Raw genomic sequence first — 18,600 nt, 5'->3', positions numbered from 1 at the left:
GGAATGGTATCGCATCCGAACCCAACCATCAGTTTTTGTAAAATTCACCAAGTCATTCACAAGTCATATTCACCTTCAAAAATCTTTCAATAGAATGAATCATCGTTCCAAGGTTTTCAAGGTCATTTCATTTCACATGTGCCCATCTAGAGTAGTCAATTTTATTTATTTAGCACTAGCCACTAGTCATGAGGGGTGCTAACTAGCTTGTCTTGCTCTAGGCTAACTTTGATGCTCTTGTTCTACTCTATATCTAAACCAAGTGAAACATGAATCAAAAAGTAAGCTTTGATAAACCAAAGTCAAAAACTTGTAAGGTAAAAACTTGGGATAGGATCATTAAGCATAAATTAAATGGGGATGAGGCCTTGCTCTTGTAGAGCTTTGCCTTAGGGTATCTTGCAAGAATATTAGCTTGCCTTGGTTGGTGTATGGCTCAAAATGTTCCTCCTTCTTCTCCGTAGATGTTCTCGTCGTCCCCTTCGTAGCCTTCGGTACTAGCGTCTATAAACGAATACGAGGATACAATCACCACACAAAACTTGCATGCTAGACTAAAACACACAAGAGGATTCACACAAGCCTATGCTGGCATCACATCTTATTAGCATGGTGATTTACTTTGTTTTATTTTAAAGGAAGCAATAATTTCCTCTCATTATAATTATTTATTAGTATAACTCTTTAATGCTTTGGAGGAAATAGTTTCCTCTCATTACAATATTAATTAATGTTTCTATTTATTTATTTGGAGAACTAATCTCCTCTCATTAAATATTGTTAAGATTTAATTTCCTCAAATACTAAGGTATGAGCACATGTTGACTAAGGTCAACACTTCACACTTATTATTTGAGAAACATGATTTAAATGAGGGAATACACCTTATGCAATTTAATACCAACATAGTAATGATTTAATATCATCAAATAATTCCATATGAGAGTTAATAGACCATGGTCTCTACCTCATGTAGAATTACTTGAGACAAAGGTTTAAATGAGAGGGATACCTCTCATATGATTTAATAATTAGTTGGAACAATTTAAATGCTACTATGGCAATCATTTAATATTCTTAAGTGAGCAAATATGAGACCAAGCAACAAGGGTCATCACATTACTTCATATTACTTGTGAGAATGATTTAAATGAGGTGCTACACCTCATAGATTTAAATTCCTAAAATTTGAAAGAGTTTAAATGGGCTAGTATTGACTACATAGCCCATATTTTGCTTCTAGCCCATGATCATGTACAGAACCCATATCATATTTTTACATAGTAAATTAGGGTTTGTTAAATGTGAATTATTGCAATTGGATTCACTTCAAAATTCACAATGGTTGATTTTTAAGATTTATTTGAATACAGAAAAGTATCTGTTTTGTTATTTTTTCTATTCAAAAACTACACAACATATGGGGTTGAATCCAGTGAGGTTAGCTAGATAATTTCATAAGCTTTCTATAGCATTTTGAAACACCAGATTTGGATTTGTAGATTTGAAAATATTCAATTTCTAGCACTGCATCAGTATTGATTTTTAAACTAAAAGAATTCACCAAATTTAAATAAAAGGGCCAGCGCGGGAAACTTGACGGGCCAGAGAGAGGGAGAGGAGTTGGGCTGGCCCAGCTACGCGTCTGGCGCGAGTGGGCCGCCTGACAAGATGGGGCCCAGGCGTCAGTGGGTTAATTCACCGAAACGGTATCCACTCACCTGAGCCGTGCGATCAGAAACTGATCCGACGGTCGACCGTCGTCGTCGTCGACGGGGGAGGAGGGCGTGCTGCGACGGCGAGGTAGGGGGTCGGCGGCTTGACGGAGCTCCGGCGAGGGGCGGCGCTGGTTCGAGGAGAGGTTGTAGATGACGAGGAGTTGAATGGTGGTCGCGGCGTCGCTTGGGGTGGCCTAAATCGAAGGGTGGTTCTGCGGCGGACTCCGGTGATCGACGTCTCGATTGGAGCGTTCTACTGCGCAATGTGGGTGAGAGAGGGATCGAGGAGGCTCAGAAGGAAGAGTGGAGCGAGTTTGGTGTGGAAGAAGAAGGCTGAGGGGGCCTCTTTTTATAGTTGCGTTGGGTGGCCGTGGGGTGCTGCAAGGTCGACGGTGGCGACGGCGTTCGAGGGCGCGAAGGGGCAAGATAGGGGGCGCTCTAGGTAGCTGCGATCCTGGCGGTCACGACGCGCGTGAAGGGGCAGCGAGGGGAGGACAGGAGCAGGCTGTATCATCGTCGTCCTCGCAGTACGGGCGCGGCAGGGTGGTGATCATAGCGACGGCGACGATGCAGGGGCGTGCTTTGGACAGTGTCTAGCAGCTAGAGGGTGGTGAGGGGATGTGTGATGCCGCGGTAGCCTTTGCAGAGGAGAGCTAGGGCGATCGAGTGCGCGATGCTCTGGCGGGCTCCAGGGCGTGGTCACCGCGTGCCTGGCACGTCCTGGCACGGCGCTGGGCGTGCTGGTGCTGGCCAATGCCAAGGCTTGGCGAGGCTGGGCTGCGTACGGTGAGATGCCTGGTGATGCCAAGATGCTCTGGGACAAGGAGAAGCGTTGAGAGGAGGGCTGGAGAGAGTCGGGCCAAAGGTCCTGCCATCCAATAGTCGTGAAAAGAGGTTATTGATAGTTTGTCTAATAGAAAGAAATACAAGTAGGAAGTGTTGAGAAATCCAGTAAGGAGAGATGAGATATTGCAACGCCCACATATCACAATTTGATCTAGGGCTTCGTCCCCGCTCCACCTCCAGTGGCCTTGGCGTCTTGGAGGTGTGACGGACAACGGCCTCTCACCGGCGGAGAGTTTTTGTTCTTTGTTAGGTTGTTTTCAGTGTCTTCTTTGGGATGGTGAGGCGGCGGCTACATCCTAAAATCAGAATAAGATCCTTCTCGCCCTATCCTCTCTCCGGTGCGTCTTGCATCGGTGGAGGGCGCGTCGAGTCGTGTGCCCGGTGGATCTCCTAGGATCCGGTCGGTTTTCGTGTTCGTTTGAGTGGTTTCGGGTCAGTCTCTTCCGATCTACGGTTGTCATTTTTGGCAATGGTTGTTGCTCTGGTGCGCTAGTCCTATGGGTCTTAGCACGACGACTTCCCGTTTGTCTACTACAACAAGCTCTACTACGACAAGCTTTGCCTGACTCCGGTGATGCAAGGGCGAGAACAGCGGCGCGCCTTCGGCTCGCTCGCTCATGTCTGTAGTCGTCGCTAGGTGGTTCAAAGGTCTACTTGTAATTATTATTACTTTAGATCTGCTTGCACTAGTATTGATGGTTATTAATAGATTGGCGAAATTTAGCAAAAAAAAAGGTGTAGAGTTTATCTTTTGATTGATGATAGAGCGTCGTTGCATCGATTCATTCTCCCTTAAACGGTAACAAAACGATTGTGCTTATCTGTATGGGCTTCGAGTATATGTGTAGCATGGTCCTTGTGGCCGGACACGTACGTACCGTTACTCGAATCAGCTAATGGATCCCTAGTTTTCGTAGCATTTGGGCGGGAGAGAACTAGTGCCGTACATGCCGGCTCCCCTTGACAGTAGTAGCGAGCTACGAGATCGAGTTAGAAGCTAGCCTTACATTGGCTCACGTACGTGCATGTGCAGGTCGATCTGACCGCTACTTCATGCTCTGACGACTAACCTGATCAGTTCTGAATCATTTGGGGAAATTAAAGGTAGCAGTTAATTAGTAATGTTCTTAGAAAATTTTGGCATTACTTGCCTTCTTTTTTGGACGATCACAATTCAAACATTAAACAGCAAGTCTAACCAAATAGACTTTATCGACTCCCAAGTTTGAAATTAATGAACAGCAAATCTGTTCAAAAGTTTCACAAGACCTATTCTCTTCTTTGGACCTTTGGTCCACACAACAATTAGATACATTATACTAACAGCACACACAACACAGCAAATGTGACATCTACATCTAAAATTAAACTCGGACTTGGCAGTTCAATTTAACACGAATGCAAGTTAGCAACGAAAATGTGCACAGGGGAAAGAACAGTTACTACAACTTCGAGTCCGCTCCGAAATTCATCCAACCAGTATTACAAAAGAAGCAGCCAGAAGCACCGGGGGCCGAAGCAGCAGGCCAGTGAGGGAGTTCGTTGTATACCAGGCAGCAATGTCTTACTCAAAGGCAGGCCAATATGTTCGGACCCTCCCCTGCTGCAGCAAACCAAAACGGCAGGACCTGTAGCATCATATAAAACTTGACATTATTATCAACACGTGTTAAGTACTACCTATATTACCATCGGTTGCAAATAAACCATCTTGCTTGATATGCTATATAAGATAGAGCAAGTTCCCAAAGAACCACATGCACAGATGGAGATCTAGTCCTGATCAGCCCCAAAAATTACAACCAGCAACATTATACACAAAACCCTCTTAAATACCAAAAACTGAGAAAGAGGGGGTTGGATCCTGTGTGGGTGGATTGGATTGCGCATTCAGATTCAGATTCGCCAGCGTTGGAGTGACTTTGGCTCATGCGCGCGATCGCGAGTAAAGCATCCTGGTCCTGGTTCCCGGCCTAGTAGGAGCGGATTGAACTGACTGAGAGCGTGCCGTGCTTCAAAATCGGTCCATCCACGTTTTCGGCCAGCTCGCCAACTCGATCGCTGGATTTTGGAGTCTCAATGTCAATGACGCGAGAGTGAAAAGGCAAGCCACGCCTAGCTGCTCGATACCAGACACTATAAAGAACACGCGCAAGATGCAACACACATCGCCGGGCCGGACGAACTCTGCATGGACTCAGACGTGGCTCTTGATGGCGTCGCTGTAACCCGTGCGGTCGTCGTAGAACTTGGACCACAGCATGACACCACCGTACTTGGGAGAGCCCTTGATCAGCGGCAGAACACGCGAGGTGAGCTCGCGGGCGGGCACGAACCCCGTCCCCGCAGCGTCTTTGGAAGCCGGTAGTCCAAGGAAGATTTTCCCCGCCGGCACCGACTCCCACTTCTTCCATGCGTTAAGGAATGCACTCCGACCTGCGCTAAACTGGCACTCCTCGTTGTTGTAGAACTGCACCCACACGAAGTCGAACAGCCCGGTGTTGATCGCGCCGCCATCCCACTCGTCGGGGAATGGGCACTGCGGCGCAGCGCTCAGCAGCACCGTCTTGCCCAACTTCTTCAGGTCCGTGGCGAGATTGTTCCAGAACTTGGCGCTGCCGAGCTCGATGTCGAAGTCGATGCCGTCGAGTACGGCGTCGCCCAAAGGGCGAGAGGAAGACGTGCCGCCCAGGTAGTTGTTCCATATGTACATGGCGACCTGACTGGCGTCGCCAGGGGACGAGAGGCTGTAGCTCCCGTCGCCGCCGCCGATGGAGAGCAGGACCTTGACGCCGCTGCGCTGGCACGACTGGATATCTTTGCTCTGGCTTCTGCAGCCACCCGACGAGGGGTCGCAGTGGCTGGCAAGGTTTAGCTCCGGCGTCTGGCCCTTGCCGAACTTGGGAAGGAAAGCAAGGATGACAAACTCGTAGTTTCCAGACGCGCACGTCTCGGCCAGCGACGCCTCGCCGTCGTTCTGGCCCCAGTAGACGGCTATGCTGCCGGCCTGGCACGTGGCGAGGAAAGCCACGACGAGGGAGCCAGCGGGCAAGAAGGGGGTGAGAGCTTGGCTTTTCATGGCTGGCCTGGGATAAATTACCGGAGCTTGCCTAGCTAGAACAGGAAAGAGTGTAGAGAGGCCTACTGAGAGACAGTGAGCTGTGCTTTGTGTTTTGAGTTGTGATGGGCTATTGCATACATCTGGTGTTTTTATAGTGGCGTGATGAAGAGCGCCTCAGCTCGTGCTGTACGTCACTGATGCTTTTTTTTTTAAGTAGCTTTCGTGGCGTCGCACGTCCGCTCCTGCGTCTGAATTTACCGAGACCTAGTGGTTGGGGTCAAGTAAAGCACACTACTTAACCATCCGTGAATGCTTAGCCACGGGGGCAGAAACTACCCATGCTTAATGTACTCGGACTGATCAACGGTTCATCAAAGATTACTGAAGCAGAGCGCGTTCAGATCACAAACAACCCACCTTTATAAACTAGAACACCAACAATACGTGCGACAAAATATTGTGCTTTCTGTGTTCCCTGTCCCAGAAGAGTAACATGCGGCTTATACACCTCGATCTCAAACATTGTAAAGTTAGTTAAAATCAAACTTTACAATACTCGACCGAAATTGTAAAAAATATATTAACTTTCATAATATCAAATACATATAATATGAAAAAAATATTTTCATCATAATTATAATACAATAAATTTTATATTGTAGATGTTGAATGTTTTTTGTAAATATCTGATCAAAGTTTACAAATGGTTGAGAGGTCATTATTGGAGCCTGCTCATATAACTTACTAAAGCAAGTTAGAGATTGTAAATTACTCTGACTTTCCTTTCTCAAAGACATATGATTTAGCTCTAATATGATTCAAATTATTCTGTGTAGTTTCAATTTGTGGTTTAATTAATTTTACCTGCCAACCAAAATTATGACATAACAAATTTTGTTTATATAGTTTATACATTAATTACCTAAAATAATTAGCTATGTTACTTAATACACAACATCTGCTACAGTATACTCTAGCCTTCTTAAAGGTTTTGTTACACTATCCTATTAGGGATCTCACTTACCTTCTCAACGTGAGAGGACCCAGTTCCACCATTATTGTGTGTATATTCACGTTGTAGGACCAAATCCCTTGAGTTTGCTTCGATGCGATAATATTTAGCAAAACACGGCACAATCCGTTGTCTACTTCAGGACTAATTAGAAACCAATATTGTGCACATGTGAAATGGCAGGACTATCAAGGAGTTATTGGTAGCCTCAATTGACCATAATTTTTTTTTGTGTGCTTTGTCGGTAAATTTGACTTTAACCAATCTTCACTTTCCTTGAAGTTCCTTTAAAGATAGGTTTTAGAAGAGATCTAACTAGTAAAGAGTGGGCGCCATGGTTGCAAGATCAATGAACAAATATCATATTGTTTCCTAAAATACTTGTGGAAGCTAAATGTTAAGATATTCACATAAAAAGTTGTACTCACAAAGGATGACCTTCCTATACGTAAATGAAATGTGTGTAATAAATAATGTTTTTTGTGATTCAGAAACATTGAGCATTTTAATGACATGGAATTGGTTTTACACACATGGCAACACACTCCACAACAATATGAAAAAGAAACATAGAATTAGAATAAATAGATTCAAAAAAAAAACTCGAAATAAATGAATTGAATGAAAAAAATAAGTGAAAATAAATAAATTTAAGAACACAAATTTAAGTAAAAACTACAATCGATACTTTAAAAATAAATGAGAGAATGTTATAAACGTAAAACTTAGAAACAAGGGGAAGATATGAAATATTTTAAGTATTCCAGAAAATCAAGAAAATCAGAGAATTTTCACAAATAATACATGTTCTTTATGAATCCCTTAAAATTATTTTATTTCATTTATTTTTTCAATTTAATTATTGTTTTTCCATAATATTATTCAATAACATGTTCCGCTTATTTTTTAAATTACATTTTTATTTCCGGTATTCATATTTTTCGAGGTGCATTACTCGTCTTTGAAGGAAATGCTAACGATTAGTTACTACAAGCACAATAATGTTTTTATTAATTAGTAATGTAAGGTTGATTATAGTTACAAATGATTAACTTTTGAAAATAAGATAAAAAAAAAACAACTTGAGGAGATATCAAATGAACTGAGGTATTGGATGCATCAAGCCATTGTGTTTTGACTCGTAACGGGTAGCTAGCTAAACAAATGTTTATGAAAAGGATTTCATCAAAGGAGATCATCGTTGCCAATCACAACAGTCGTCTATGCCTAAAATGTTATCGATAGTTCAACATGGACTACATATAGACTGAAATTAGTAAAGATGCACACTTAAACTAATATAGATGCATACAACACGGAGAAAAATATGGAACATTTTATAATTCTGAATGGATTGATACCAAAGAACTCGATGAGGTTGAATGAACAAAACACGATTATTGTAGTTATGGTGGTCAATTCCACACATAGAGACTTAAGAATTAAGGATTTTACATAACACCAACAATTATATACCGGGCGAAAAAATGTCAACATAATAGAACTTAGCTTCAAAATATCAATTGTGTACCTTTTTAATCATAATTACACATACATGCATATCTCTGGAACACTGTTATGCCAACTACCAATATATATGATCTCGTCTCAAGGAATTTACACACTATAATATGATAAAGAACATGACGGGCACACGGCACTGAAATGTCGGACATGTGTAATGACGCGGATAAAGTTGCTGTATTGAAATGAGCCAATCATGATCCTTAATCTTTTAGCACCTACATGTAATGTACTTTGATTTTAAAAGAGGTTTTAGCCTGTATGATCCTTCAGCACATGTATGATCCTTTATGTTTTAGCACGGTTGAATGTAATCAAAGTATATGGTCAAATGGTTTTAATCTAACCGAAAGCTGTTCATTCAACTGAGAATATCACCAACACTCAACTGAAGAACATCTACATGCTCCTCCCTTTGGCTTCCGCCGACTAAATCACCAACCTAGGAAACATGATATGCAGAAGAAAAGTTATTGCCACATAGAGCTTCGCAATGTAGGATCCGATTAACAACAGAGGTTGAGAAGAGGAACGGCTGGGGGTATGGGTGATGTACCTTGTGTTGTGCCTTGTCCAAGTCCATTATGGCATGGTCGATCTGTGGATCCATCCTCCCGAGTGCATCCAACACCTTTCCATTGATCAGCCGCAACGCATCGGCGACCGCCTTGGCGAGGAGCCTCCGCTTCTCCGCCTCCCTACCGGCATCCGCCTCGGCCGCGGACGCGCGGTGCACGGCCTTGTTGGTGTGCAGGGCGACCTCCACCACCGGAGCGCCGCGGCTCTCCAGGATCTGCCTCGCGCGCCCGCCTTGGTCATCCCTGCTGGCCACCATGGCCACACCTGGAGCTCTGCCGCCTACACTTCCCTCCGCTCGATCTCCCCTACCCTCCGCTCGATCTCCCCAGCCCTCAACACCTCGTCGTAGCGTGGCCGGCCACAGGAACGAGCGCGACCATCCTGGGCAGCTGGCATCTGCATATGCTTCCGCTCGTCCCTCATCCGTGTGATGCTCTGAGGTCACTAGGAGGAGGCGCACCTGAGCGTTGGAGGACCGAATGAAGGTGGGAGAGATTGAAGTGGCCGGGGCGATGGGAGGTGAGGCCGCGACAGCAGGGACGGTTGGTGGCGGCGGCAGCGGTGGAGCAGGAACGGTTCGGCGGCGATGGCGGATGGGTCGGGAGGCGCTAACCTAGCAAGCGGCGGCGCTGGTTCCGTGGTTCGTGAGAGAGGCGATGTAGTCAATGAAATGGATTCGTTGGGCTTGGCCCATTCGGCCGCGATAACGCGCGACGAAGTGCGACGATGAAGGGTTTGACGTATTGGCAGAATAAGGAACACGTTCCTCCTTTTTAAGTAGTGTAGATTATGTTGTGGAATCTTTGGTAGTAATGTTTGAAGCAGCTAAAGTGACATGTCATTTGTCTAGTTTGGTGCCTTATTTGGTTCCTAGGGGAGTTGGCACATTTGGAACACACTCGCACGGTGGTGAATTGGTGGATGCAACGCCCACGTATCACAATTTGATTTAGCTTTGCTAGCTTCTTATAGTAACAAAAAGATAATGCTAAAAAAGAGATTATTATTTGTAAGTCGCGAATATTCACGCGAGCGCACGCGCTATTTGTGTGTGATGCATGTCTTTCTACTACTATTTGGAAGGCACTAAAGATTCTCCCTTATAAGTTGGTCTTCACACTCTCTAAAGTAGCAAGGTGGGACTAAAAATTTGCCATGTTGCTACCATTTCTACTCAGACAACGGTTGGGCCTTATCCGGCCCAAACCAGTAATGCGATTGAGGCTCGGTAGCAGAATAAAGGGTTGGTTGCAGCATGGAGACTGACTAATTGCTTTAGCTCAGTCAATCATATATAGAAAAGCACCCGGTGCACCATTAGACGTATTTTACTTATTAGTGGCACCGATTTTCATTAGTGCCAACTACCAAGTATAGTAACGCTTAGTTTTTTATTACGTAAAATATTTTGTACTAATTAAGCAGCTACATGCTGTGCATCTCTTGTTGTGATGTTCTTCTATCTGACAACGTGATCGAATACTTGCTCCAGCTGGGCCAATCATATATAGGCGAGCAGCCGGTGCACCATTGTTAGACGTACTTAGTATTAGTAGCATTAATTGAATTAGAGATAAGTAGTAAAGCTTAGTTTTTTGTTACGATAAATGGTTAGTACTCCCTCCATTTCAATAAATAAGGCATCATTATTTTTCATTTTTTTAAACTAGAATTACTTTAAATATATAAAAATTATCGGTATAAATTTAGCATCGTTAGAAAGTGTCCTTCAATACGAATCCAATACTAATTACCAATGGCGGAGGACGAACTAAAACTTTGGTGTGGCGGAAACGATAATGCGAAAATAACATAGGATTAAAAGCAGGGCTAGGTTCGTGGTAAATTTAAATTCTCGTTGAAGCCAAAACTTGCTAGAATGGGAGCTCCGTCCCTACTAATTACGTACAATATAATTAAGATTTTGTTACTCAAAATTTGGTTAAAGTTCGTATTAAAATACTTATGCTCCCTACTCATGAAAATGGAGGTAGTAATACTAGCACCCAGCAGCTTGCGGCTAGTTTCCTTTTTTGCTTCTTGCCGTTCGGTTCACTTGCGACTCTTCTTTAATTAACACTATTTCTATCTAATCGATTGGCGGTTCGACTGCCCGTTCCTCAAAAAAAAAATGAAGATAGTAATTAAGCAACTACATGATCCGCCTCTCTTTCCGTGATGCTCGGTCTTCCGTGTGACCAACTCATGACCAACTACTTACTCTAACTCGGTCAATCATATATATATGCAAGTGCCCGGTGCACCATTGTTAGACCTACTTAGTATTAGTATAACTGGTTTTATTAAAGGTAAGTAGTAGTACCTTGGTTTTGAAACATAAGCTTTTCTAGAAAGGCTAGTTTAGTTTTCTAAAAAGGCTTACATTATAAAACGGAAGTAACACTTGTTACACCTACATGCTTTGCATCTCTTGCCATGTGACGTGGGTTCTTCCGTCTGACCTCGCTTTAGGCCAAAACTAGGTTTTTTATTTTAGCTAGATTTGTCTAGGTGACTAACCACCTCCTGACTTTCCAACCAGGTGCATCACATGCTAGCGCTATGATGGGCACCAATGTTTGACGTAATTATTAATTATTACTAAACAATAGTGCTTAATTTATAATTATGTTAACATTTATTACCTCTGGTCTAATTTTTAAGGTTTTTATAAATTTTTTATAAAAGTCAAACATGAAATGTACAATACAAGATATATCATGAAATATATTTTTGTGTGATGTCTATATGGTTTTGTAGTTGTTAATAGTTTTTCCTAAAAGTTTGGCCAAACTTTGCTTAGCTTGAATTTCAAAAAAAATATAAACCTTATTTATTAGAACATGCTAGTAGTACTAATAGAGCACCGTTGCAAGGCTCCAGGCTCTCCGGTGCCAGCCAACCTCATCGCCACCTTCTTGTTCGCTTCTACGCTCTCCAGCATTCACTTCCGGCCACCATGGTTGCTCCGCGATCATCGACCGTTGTTGGCACTATTCGGTCACCATGGAGATTGGGTGTGAATAGACCATGAAGAACTATAGGTGGTTAGATTTTTGCCGGATGACGTGCAACATGGCGGATGGCTAGGACATCCATGCATGTTACGAGCTAGCTCCATGCATATCCAGCTAATTAGTTCATCAAATTAAACCGAGTGCGTAGCTGTAGCTCATATATGCAGTTATTGCATGAATTGCTGGCCCTCCGCCTGTGAATAAGTGTATGTTTAGGTTTTGTTTAATTTAACCAACATTTTACCAAAAAGTAGCAACATATATGACATCTAATTACTATTTTATGAAGCTAGTTTTTAAGATGGATCAACTACTTTTCTCGAGAAAGTTAATCAATTTTATTAAAGTTTGACTTTTCCAAAAGATAAATGTATATTTATTTGTGAACTCAAGGAGTAGTTTGTGCATGAACTGTTAGTCAGCTAGGGAGCGTGCATGGCCCATGCTAACGACCAATTTGCTAGCTAATGGAGGCGCGTAGCGTGGTGTCGGCGCTGCTTTCGTGTGTATGGCTAGTGCTCGAAGAACCATAGTCTGCGAACTGCATGCTGTGTCAACATTCTGGTGCAACCATGCCCTCCTGGTTAAGCATTACTGGTGTATACCGATCGGTCAACCGTAATCATGTTACTTGTTTCATATTGATATCCCAATGATATTGCTCTGATCAGTAATGTGTACCGATCTGGCGCAAACCCATGCTCTCTGGCGCAAACCATACACGATCGTCAGTTGCATGCATGTGCAAACGCCAAGGCAGCCATGCCACATATATACTGTGTTATGGATTTAAACGATTCATCTGTGAGGCATGCGTCACAATAATGAGGCATCCATCCTTCAGGTGTATGTGCAAGAAAACATCAAGCATCAAAGCATTTGAGCATGCACACGGCCGGGAAATACACACATCTTTGTTGTTGGGCAGCAATATCAGCAAGAACAAAGCACAATGGTCAGGGTCCAAAATAATTTTATCTTATGCTATTTCTGATAGCATTCCATGCATATCAATTTTTAAGATGGAATGATTTCTTATATTTTGTGCACTTATAGTCTTGTACTGGTATAGCATGCTTAAAAGTCAGATGGAGATACACGGAGGTACAGGGGACAGAGACACAGAGAGATAGAGAGAGTCGTGTTTGTGACTTTTTTCGTGTGGTTTCATCGTGTTTGTGGCTTAATTATTCTACTAGTTGAATGCATGTGCGTTGCTACGGGTTTTGATTTATTTTATCGCACTTATAAACATAGTATATGTAGAAATTCATGTGTCTAGAAATATATAGCCATATAGTATTTTCAAAATAATACGGCGCTGCTTTGCTTAATGTGTATTTCTAAATATTGAACCCAACTTATTATTGCTTATAAAAATATGAAGTCAACAAAAATAGCATGTTTCAGTTGAAATGTCCTTATGGCGACAAACTCTAGTTTCTTCTTAGTTGACAACGATATAAATTATCCTACTCTACACCCTATATGTTTTGCACACAATGGGATATGAAACAGCTCTGCTTTGTACCTCTCTCATGTTCTTTTGAATCCAACATACACGATCTGTCATATTATTTCTAAATTTAAAATGGATCATAGCTCGATATATTGAGATCAATTTCAAAGATATATATGAAATGGTTGTTAGGATCAATCTAAAATGAAAGCCTTTGTTACATGAAGCCTTTGTTACATGATGGTCATGCATCAATCATACACTGAAGCAACCTAGAGTGATGTCACATAACCACAATTCATTAGGGAGCGTTCTCACTGGAATATTGTGCGTTGGAATCACCGTAAAGCAACTGAGAATGGAACAACATCAGAAAAACATGCTTCAAGAGTAATATCATGTGTCAAACCTTCCACCGTTATGTTGGTTCAGTTAAAAGCTTGCACTGGCCCCCTCGCGTCGCTCCCCCAGGCGACGCCAGGGGCGAAAACCTAGCGCCGCCAAGCTCCTCCCCGCCTTGGCCTCTCCCGCCGCTGCCGCCGGCGGCCTCCTCCGCGGCGGTGGCGGCACCCCGCTGCCGAAGGTGGTCGGGGAGTTCTGGGCGCGAGGTGGAGGGCCGGCTCGTGGGGGCGGTGGCGGTCGGGGCTTGAGGAAGCCGAGCCGGCGGGCTCGGGCGGGGGGCTGCGGTGGTGGCTGCTCGCCGGCGCTGCGGTGGTCGCAGCTGCTCCGGCGGCGGTCGCCCTCGGCGCAGGGCCTTGCGGGGCGGCCTGGTCGGCGTCCTCCCAGATCGAGATCCGCTCGATTTGGGGGGCGTGCAGGTCGGCCTTGCTCAAGGAGACCAGGGCGGCGGCCCTGGGTCGCCTTAGTGGCGTTGGTGGTGTCGGGGTCGTGCCCCCGACAGCGGGCAGCCGGCAGGGGAGGCCGGTCTGCATCTCCGGCGCCGGCGGTTGGCCGGAGAAGAGGATGCCGGGGCAGCGGCCCCGGAGACGCGGTGGCGACGGGGATGTGCCGGCCCAGCTTCTCCTTGGCGTGGCGGTCGCGTGAAGGTCGGAGTTCGGGGGGCTGCGGAGGGCCACCGCGTGTGGCAGGCTGGCTGGGGTGCGACGGTGACAGGTTGACGCGAGGGGTCGGCCTGTTGCGCGTGGAAGCCGGAGCGGCGGCTCCGGGAGCGAGGTGGTGGTGTTGCTATGCCTCTGGCCGCGTGGGCGGCAGGGCATGCTTCCGTTGGCGTGGGCGGCGTCTCTTTGGCTAGTGGTTTGTGCTCGTCCGGCGTTTGTGGAGGCGGCGGTCATGGGTCTCCGGATGAAAATCTTGCCCGACTTGGTCGGTGCCGACAACGGCGTCGCCTTCGGGCATCGCTTCCTTCTTGAAGGCGTTGTCGTGGAGTCCCGACACCCCTCCACCCATCATTCCAAGGTGAATACCCAAATCCGGCTTGCCGGATTGGATGACGGCGGCGTCTTTGGATGTCGTGACCTCGTTGGAGGCGTCATTTTTTGGAGTCTTGGAAGCCACTTGTTGTCGATGCCTGCACCACTGGTCTGGGTCGTGGTCTTCGGGTACCGTCGGTGTGCGAGTGCCGCTGGCTTGCTTCTTGCGGCTTGCCTCTCCCCGCGAAGCTTGAAAGGCCTAGCCGTCTCCTTCGGCTCTGACTTCCTTTCCAGGGACGTGGACCGGGCAGTCGTGGTGCTCGCCGTTCCCGTCGAGCTGGTGTCATTCGACGGCGCTCCGTACCTAGTTGAGCTAGGTCGTGTGGCCAAGTGTGGTTTTCACCGGTTTTCCTTAAAACTGTGCCGTGTAGGTTTTCTTTATCTGGTTTTCCTTATAAACCGGACACGGGTGTCGAGTTTGTATCGGTTTTCGGTCGGTTTTCCTTATAAACCGGCTAAATTTCCCTCTTCTTAATGAATAGGCAGAGCTCCTGCCGGTTGCTCCAAAAAAAAAACCTTCCACCGTTACTATAAAGTCATCCAACTTTGCCACATTATCTATATCATTAACGAAAACTAATACAATTAATTTTCCTCGTTACTTGACATTAGCTATAATGGAAAATTTTAGTACTTTATTGTACTCACGTTTCACCTTATGTGAAACACCCCGTTCAAAACAAGAAAAAACCTCATGTACAGCAGCAAAGCGTATTTTGTGACAATGTGAGCCGGCCTCCTCTTCTTGTGTCGTTTATCCTCGGAGATTCATATTATCTAGTTGTTTGCATAATCCTGCCAAGAATTTATCTCCATTAAGATTAGTCAACAAACTAAGAACTTGGTAATTATTTATGTTATAATAGAATAATTACATTACTCTCTCTCTCTCTCTCCCTCTCCCTCTCCCTCTCCCTCCCCCTCCCTCTCCCTCTCCCTCTCCCTCTCCCTCTCCCTCTCTCTCTCTCTCACCTGATTCAAAGCCTCAGATTTTTCTTCAAGAGAAGTCTGGACAAACTGAAACATGTCAACACAAAATATTAAATAAGAGAAACGATAGAAGACAAGAAAAAACATCGACAAGGGCAGGTTCGTTTGAACCAAAAGGGTTCCTGCCCCTTGACGATGATCTGTTCGAGCGCATGCAGAAGGAAAAAAAAGAATTTTGTTTCCGTTTCCACGGCCTTTTGATGTTGTCTCGACCACAAATAAACTACTTTTCCAGAATGCATGATCCTAAAAATACAGTAATAAGAAATGTTAGATTGCTATGTCATAGCATGTGGAATCCAATGGAAATGATATTTAATTAGATTTACGGCAAGTTCTTCAGGGTGATGTGGTCCACAAATACAGATGTAATTGTTATAACGATAAGCTTGGAAGAGAAACGGATATGGTAGCTGCCGGTTGAAAGTAGTGAAGATGATCAAACGTACATGGGTTTCTTCAGGGCATCCACCATCATATCTGTAGGCGACGGGATGGTATGGAACCAACTGGAAGCACTTGTATGAAGGAAGGGCGAGAATTGTCCTACTTGTAGAGTACCTTCGAGTTCATGTGGGTGGTCTTGAGCATGTTGCATGAGCCAACTGACCGAAGCGAGTAGGACACCGCATACCGTGGCCATCCACGACTCACTCCTCCTCACCGTTGCATACGACGGTGACATCGCGCCCGCTGTGGCCAGTGACCATCCACCGCCCACTTGAGGCCGACCTTGTCTTTCGTCACTCGGTACTCCCGATCGCGCCTAGGACAATGGCCACGCAGCCACACGAGTTGCTCCACCTCACAACCACGCGAGAGAGGCGAGGACACCACACTTGAAGTGTTTGTCCACGAGTAGCTCCTTTCCGCCGGCACGCGGGTCGCAGACGCCGCGCTCACCATGGCCTTCCACGAGTTGCTCATCCTCACCATCGTGTGTGCCAGGGATGTTGCGCCCACCGGAACGAGTCAATGACGTTTGATTGCTTTTGGAAAGTAATATATGTGATTTGATGGCGTGCTTAGTGCCATAGAGTTGGATTGTGGTAATACATCGTGGTAACGAGGTAGATTTTGGTAAGCGTTTATGATAATAAGAGAGATATTTGGCAAGCTTTTTATGATAATGAGAGCGATTTTTTGGCAAGTATTTTGGGCGACGTGAGAGACCTGTTTTTGATATCGTGATTACATTGATTATTTGATATCGTGATTACCTTGATTTGATATCATGATACGGTGTATTATTACCTTGATTTTGATTGATTATGTGCGGGGCGTACTAATTTGTCAAGCAACCAGCACAGGCATATTTTGGCACGATGCAAAGTTTGCCTTTCTGCAAACAATGACATGATGCATGCTCTGTTGAAATGCTCCCATGCAAAGAGGTTCTGGGTGGAGGCGAGATCGTGGCTGGATATTAAGATACCAGAGCTCCACTGTAGTTCTTGGATGAAGGACATTTTATGTGATCCGATTATTCTACATGGTGATCGGGCGAAGATTATTACCGTCATGTGGGCAATTTGGATATCACGCAATAATATTACCCATGACAGGTTAGTTTGGATCCGGTTCAGACTATGAATAGAACCCGAGATGATCTTGCTTTGCTTGAGGTTCAACTGAAGCAAGCTCGAGTCTTACCGGGCCATGGATGGCGTCCTCCTGAAGACGGTTGGATTAAGATTAATACCGATGCAGGTATTGCTGTTGATTTCATGAAGGGTGTAGCAGGGGGTGTTGTGAGAAACCCTGCTGGCTTCGTTGGTGCCCGGAGTAAACCATTGTCTGGGATCACTGATCCGCTGATTGCCGAGGCAATGGCACTGCGTGAAGGCGTTGTCTTCGCAAGGCTCCGAGGTTTTACGCGAGTGCTTATGGAAGTTGACTGCTTGGAGATCGTCAACCCATGGGACTCGCGCGCTGGTTCTCGCGCAGTTGTTGCGCCTATAATCCAAGAAATTGAAGGGCTTAGTTCTTTTTTTTTTAGTTCTTTTGTTATTTATCATGTAATAAGATCATCTAATACTCTGGCCATATATATATGTGCTAAGCATGCTTGCACTATAGAAGCTACGAGCTGTTGGATGGAACTGTCACCGCCTTTCCTCGTGTCCAGCCTTCAGGCGGATATCGCAGGTTCCACTGTTGGTTAATAAAGCCCAAAGTTTTCATGCAAAGTAACGTACCAACTTCATATAATAGTATAGATAATAGCACGTGTGAGGAAATTGCATGCATAGCAATGCTAAATGAACCTGGTCCACCACATGCATTTTGTGGCCCTTAGCTGCAAGAATTTTGGATGAAAACTCATTACTTTTCGTTTTTACTCGCTTTGATATTTGCTTGATATGATACCACTTCCTACACTCACTACATATGTTATTGTTATTTCATGTCGTTGACCACGGTACGCGTATGCATGCATCTTTACATACTTCTTGAATGGAACACTAGTGGAAAACAGGCCTTTTGATCCGGGTGGTTAGGGCCTTTTGTCGCGGGCGGCCAGCCGCGACAAGCAAGGCGCGATAAAAGGGTGGCCTTTTATCCCGGGTCACTTACGACCCGCGACATAAGGTCCACCACGTGGCAGCCGCGGGGCGCGCAGGGCACAGGCCCTTTTGTCGCGGGCGGTATTACCACCCGCGACAAAAGGCCTTCTACGTGGCGCGCGCACAACGCTTCTGCTTTAGGGTTTGAGGGGTGCAGCACCCCTCCCCCCCCCGCCACCGACCGCCTGTTATTTCATTTTTTTCGTTCGAAAATAAAAGTTGCATATATTTGTACGCTACTAGAAGTTGTACACATTCATTCATTATATATATATATAGATCGATCAAACAAATATTGGAAGCAGAAGTCGATTCCCCTTACACATATTCGTAGGTTCCCTACATATATACATGGAGCTCACGATCGACAAACGGTACTAACGACCGTCTATTTGGA

General features: G+C 45.0%; 1 protein-coding gene across 1 annotated transcript; it reads right to left on the bottom strand.

Annotated features, from left to right (window-relative positions):
* Positions 1 to 4,761: 4,761 nt before the first annotated feature.
* LOC127338681 (acidic endochitinase-like) lies at positions 4,762 to 5,731 on the bottom strand. The gene has a single exon (XM_051364706.2). It carries the CDS (start codon positions 5,641 to 5,643, stop codon positions 4,762 to 4,764), a length of 882 nt encoding a protein of 293 aa, XP_051220666.1. The 5' UTR covers positions 5,644 to 5,731.
* Positions 5,732 to 18,600: the final 12,869 nt, after the last annotated feature.

Source organism: Lolium perenne, chromosome 3, assembly GCF_019359855.2.
Source record: "Lolium perenne isolate Kyuss_39 chromosome 3, Kyuss_2.0, whole genome shotgun sequence".
Taxonomy (NCBI): Eukaryota; Viridiplantae; Streptophyta; class Magnoliopsida; order Poales; family Poaceae; genus Lolium; species Lolium perenne.
This window is presented reverse-complemented; position numbering and strand designations above follow the sequence as displayed.

What these genes read in the sequence shown, in the direction of transcription:
- LOC127338681 (XM_051364706.2), bottom strand. Translation starts at nt 5,643, where the DNA reads ATGAAAAGCCAAGCTCTCACCCCCTTCTTGCCCGCTGGCTCCCTCGTC.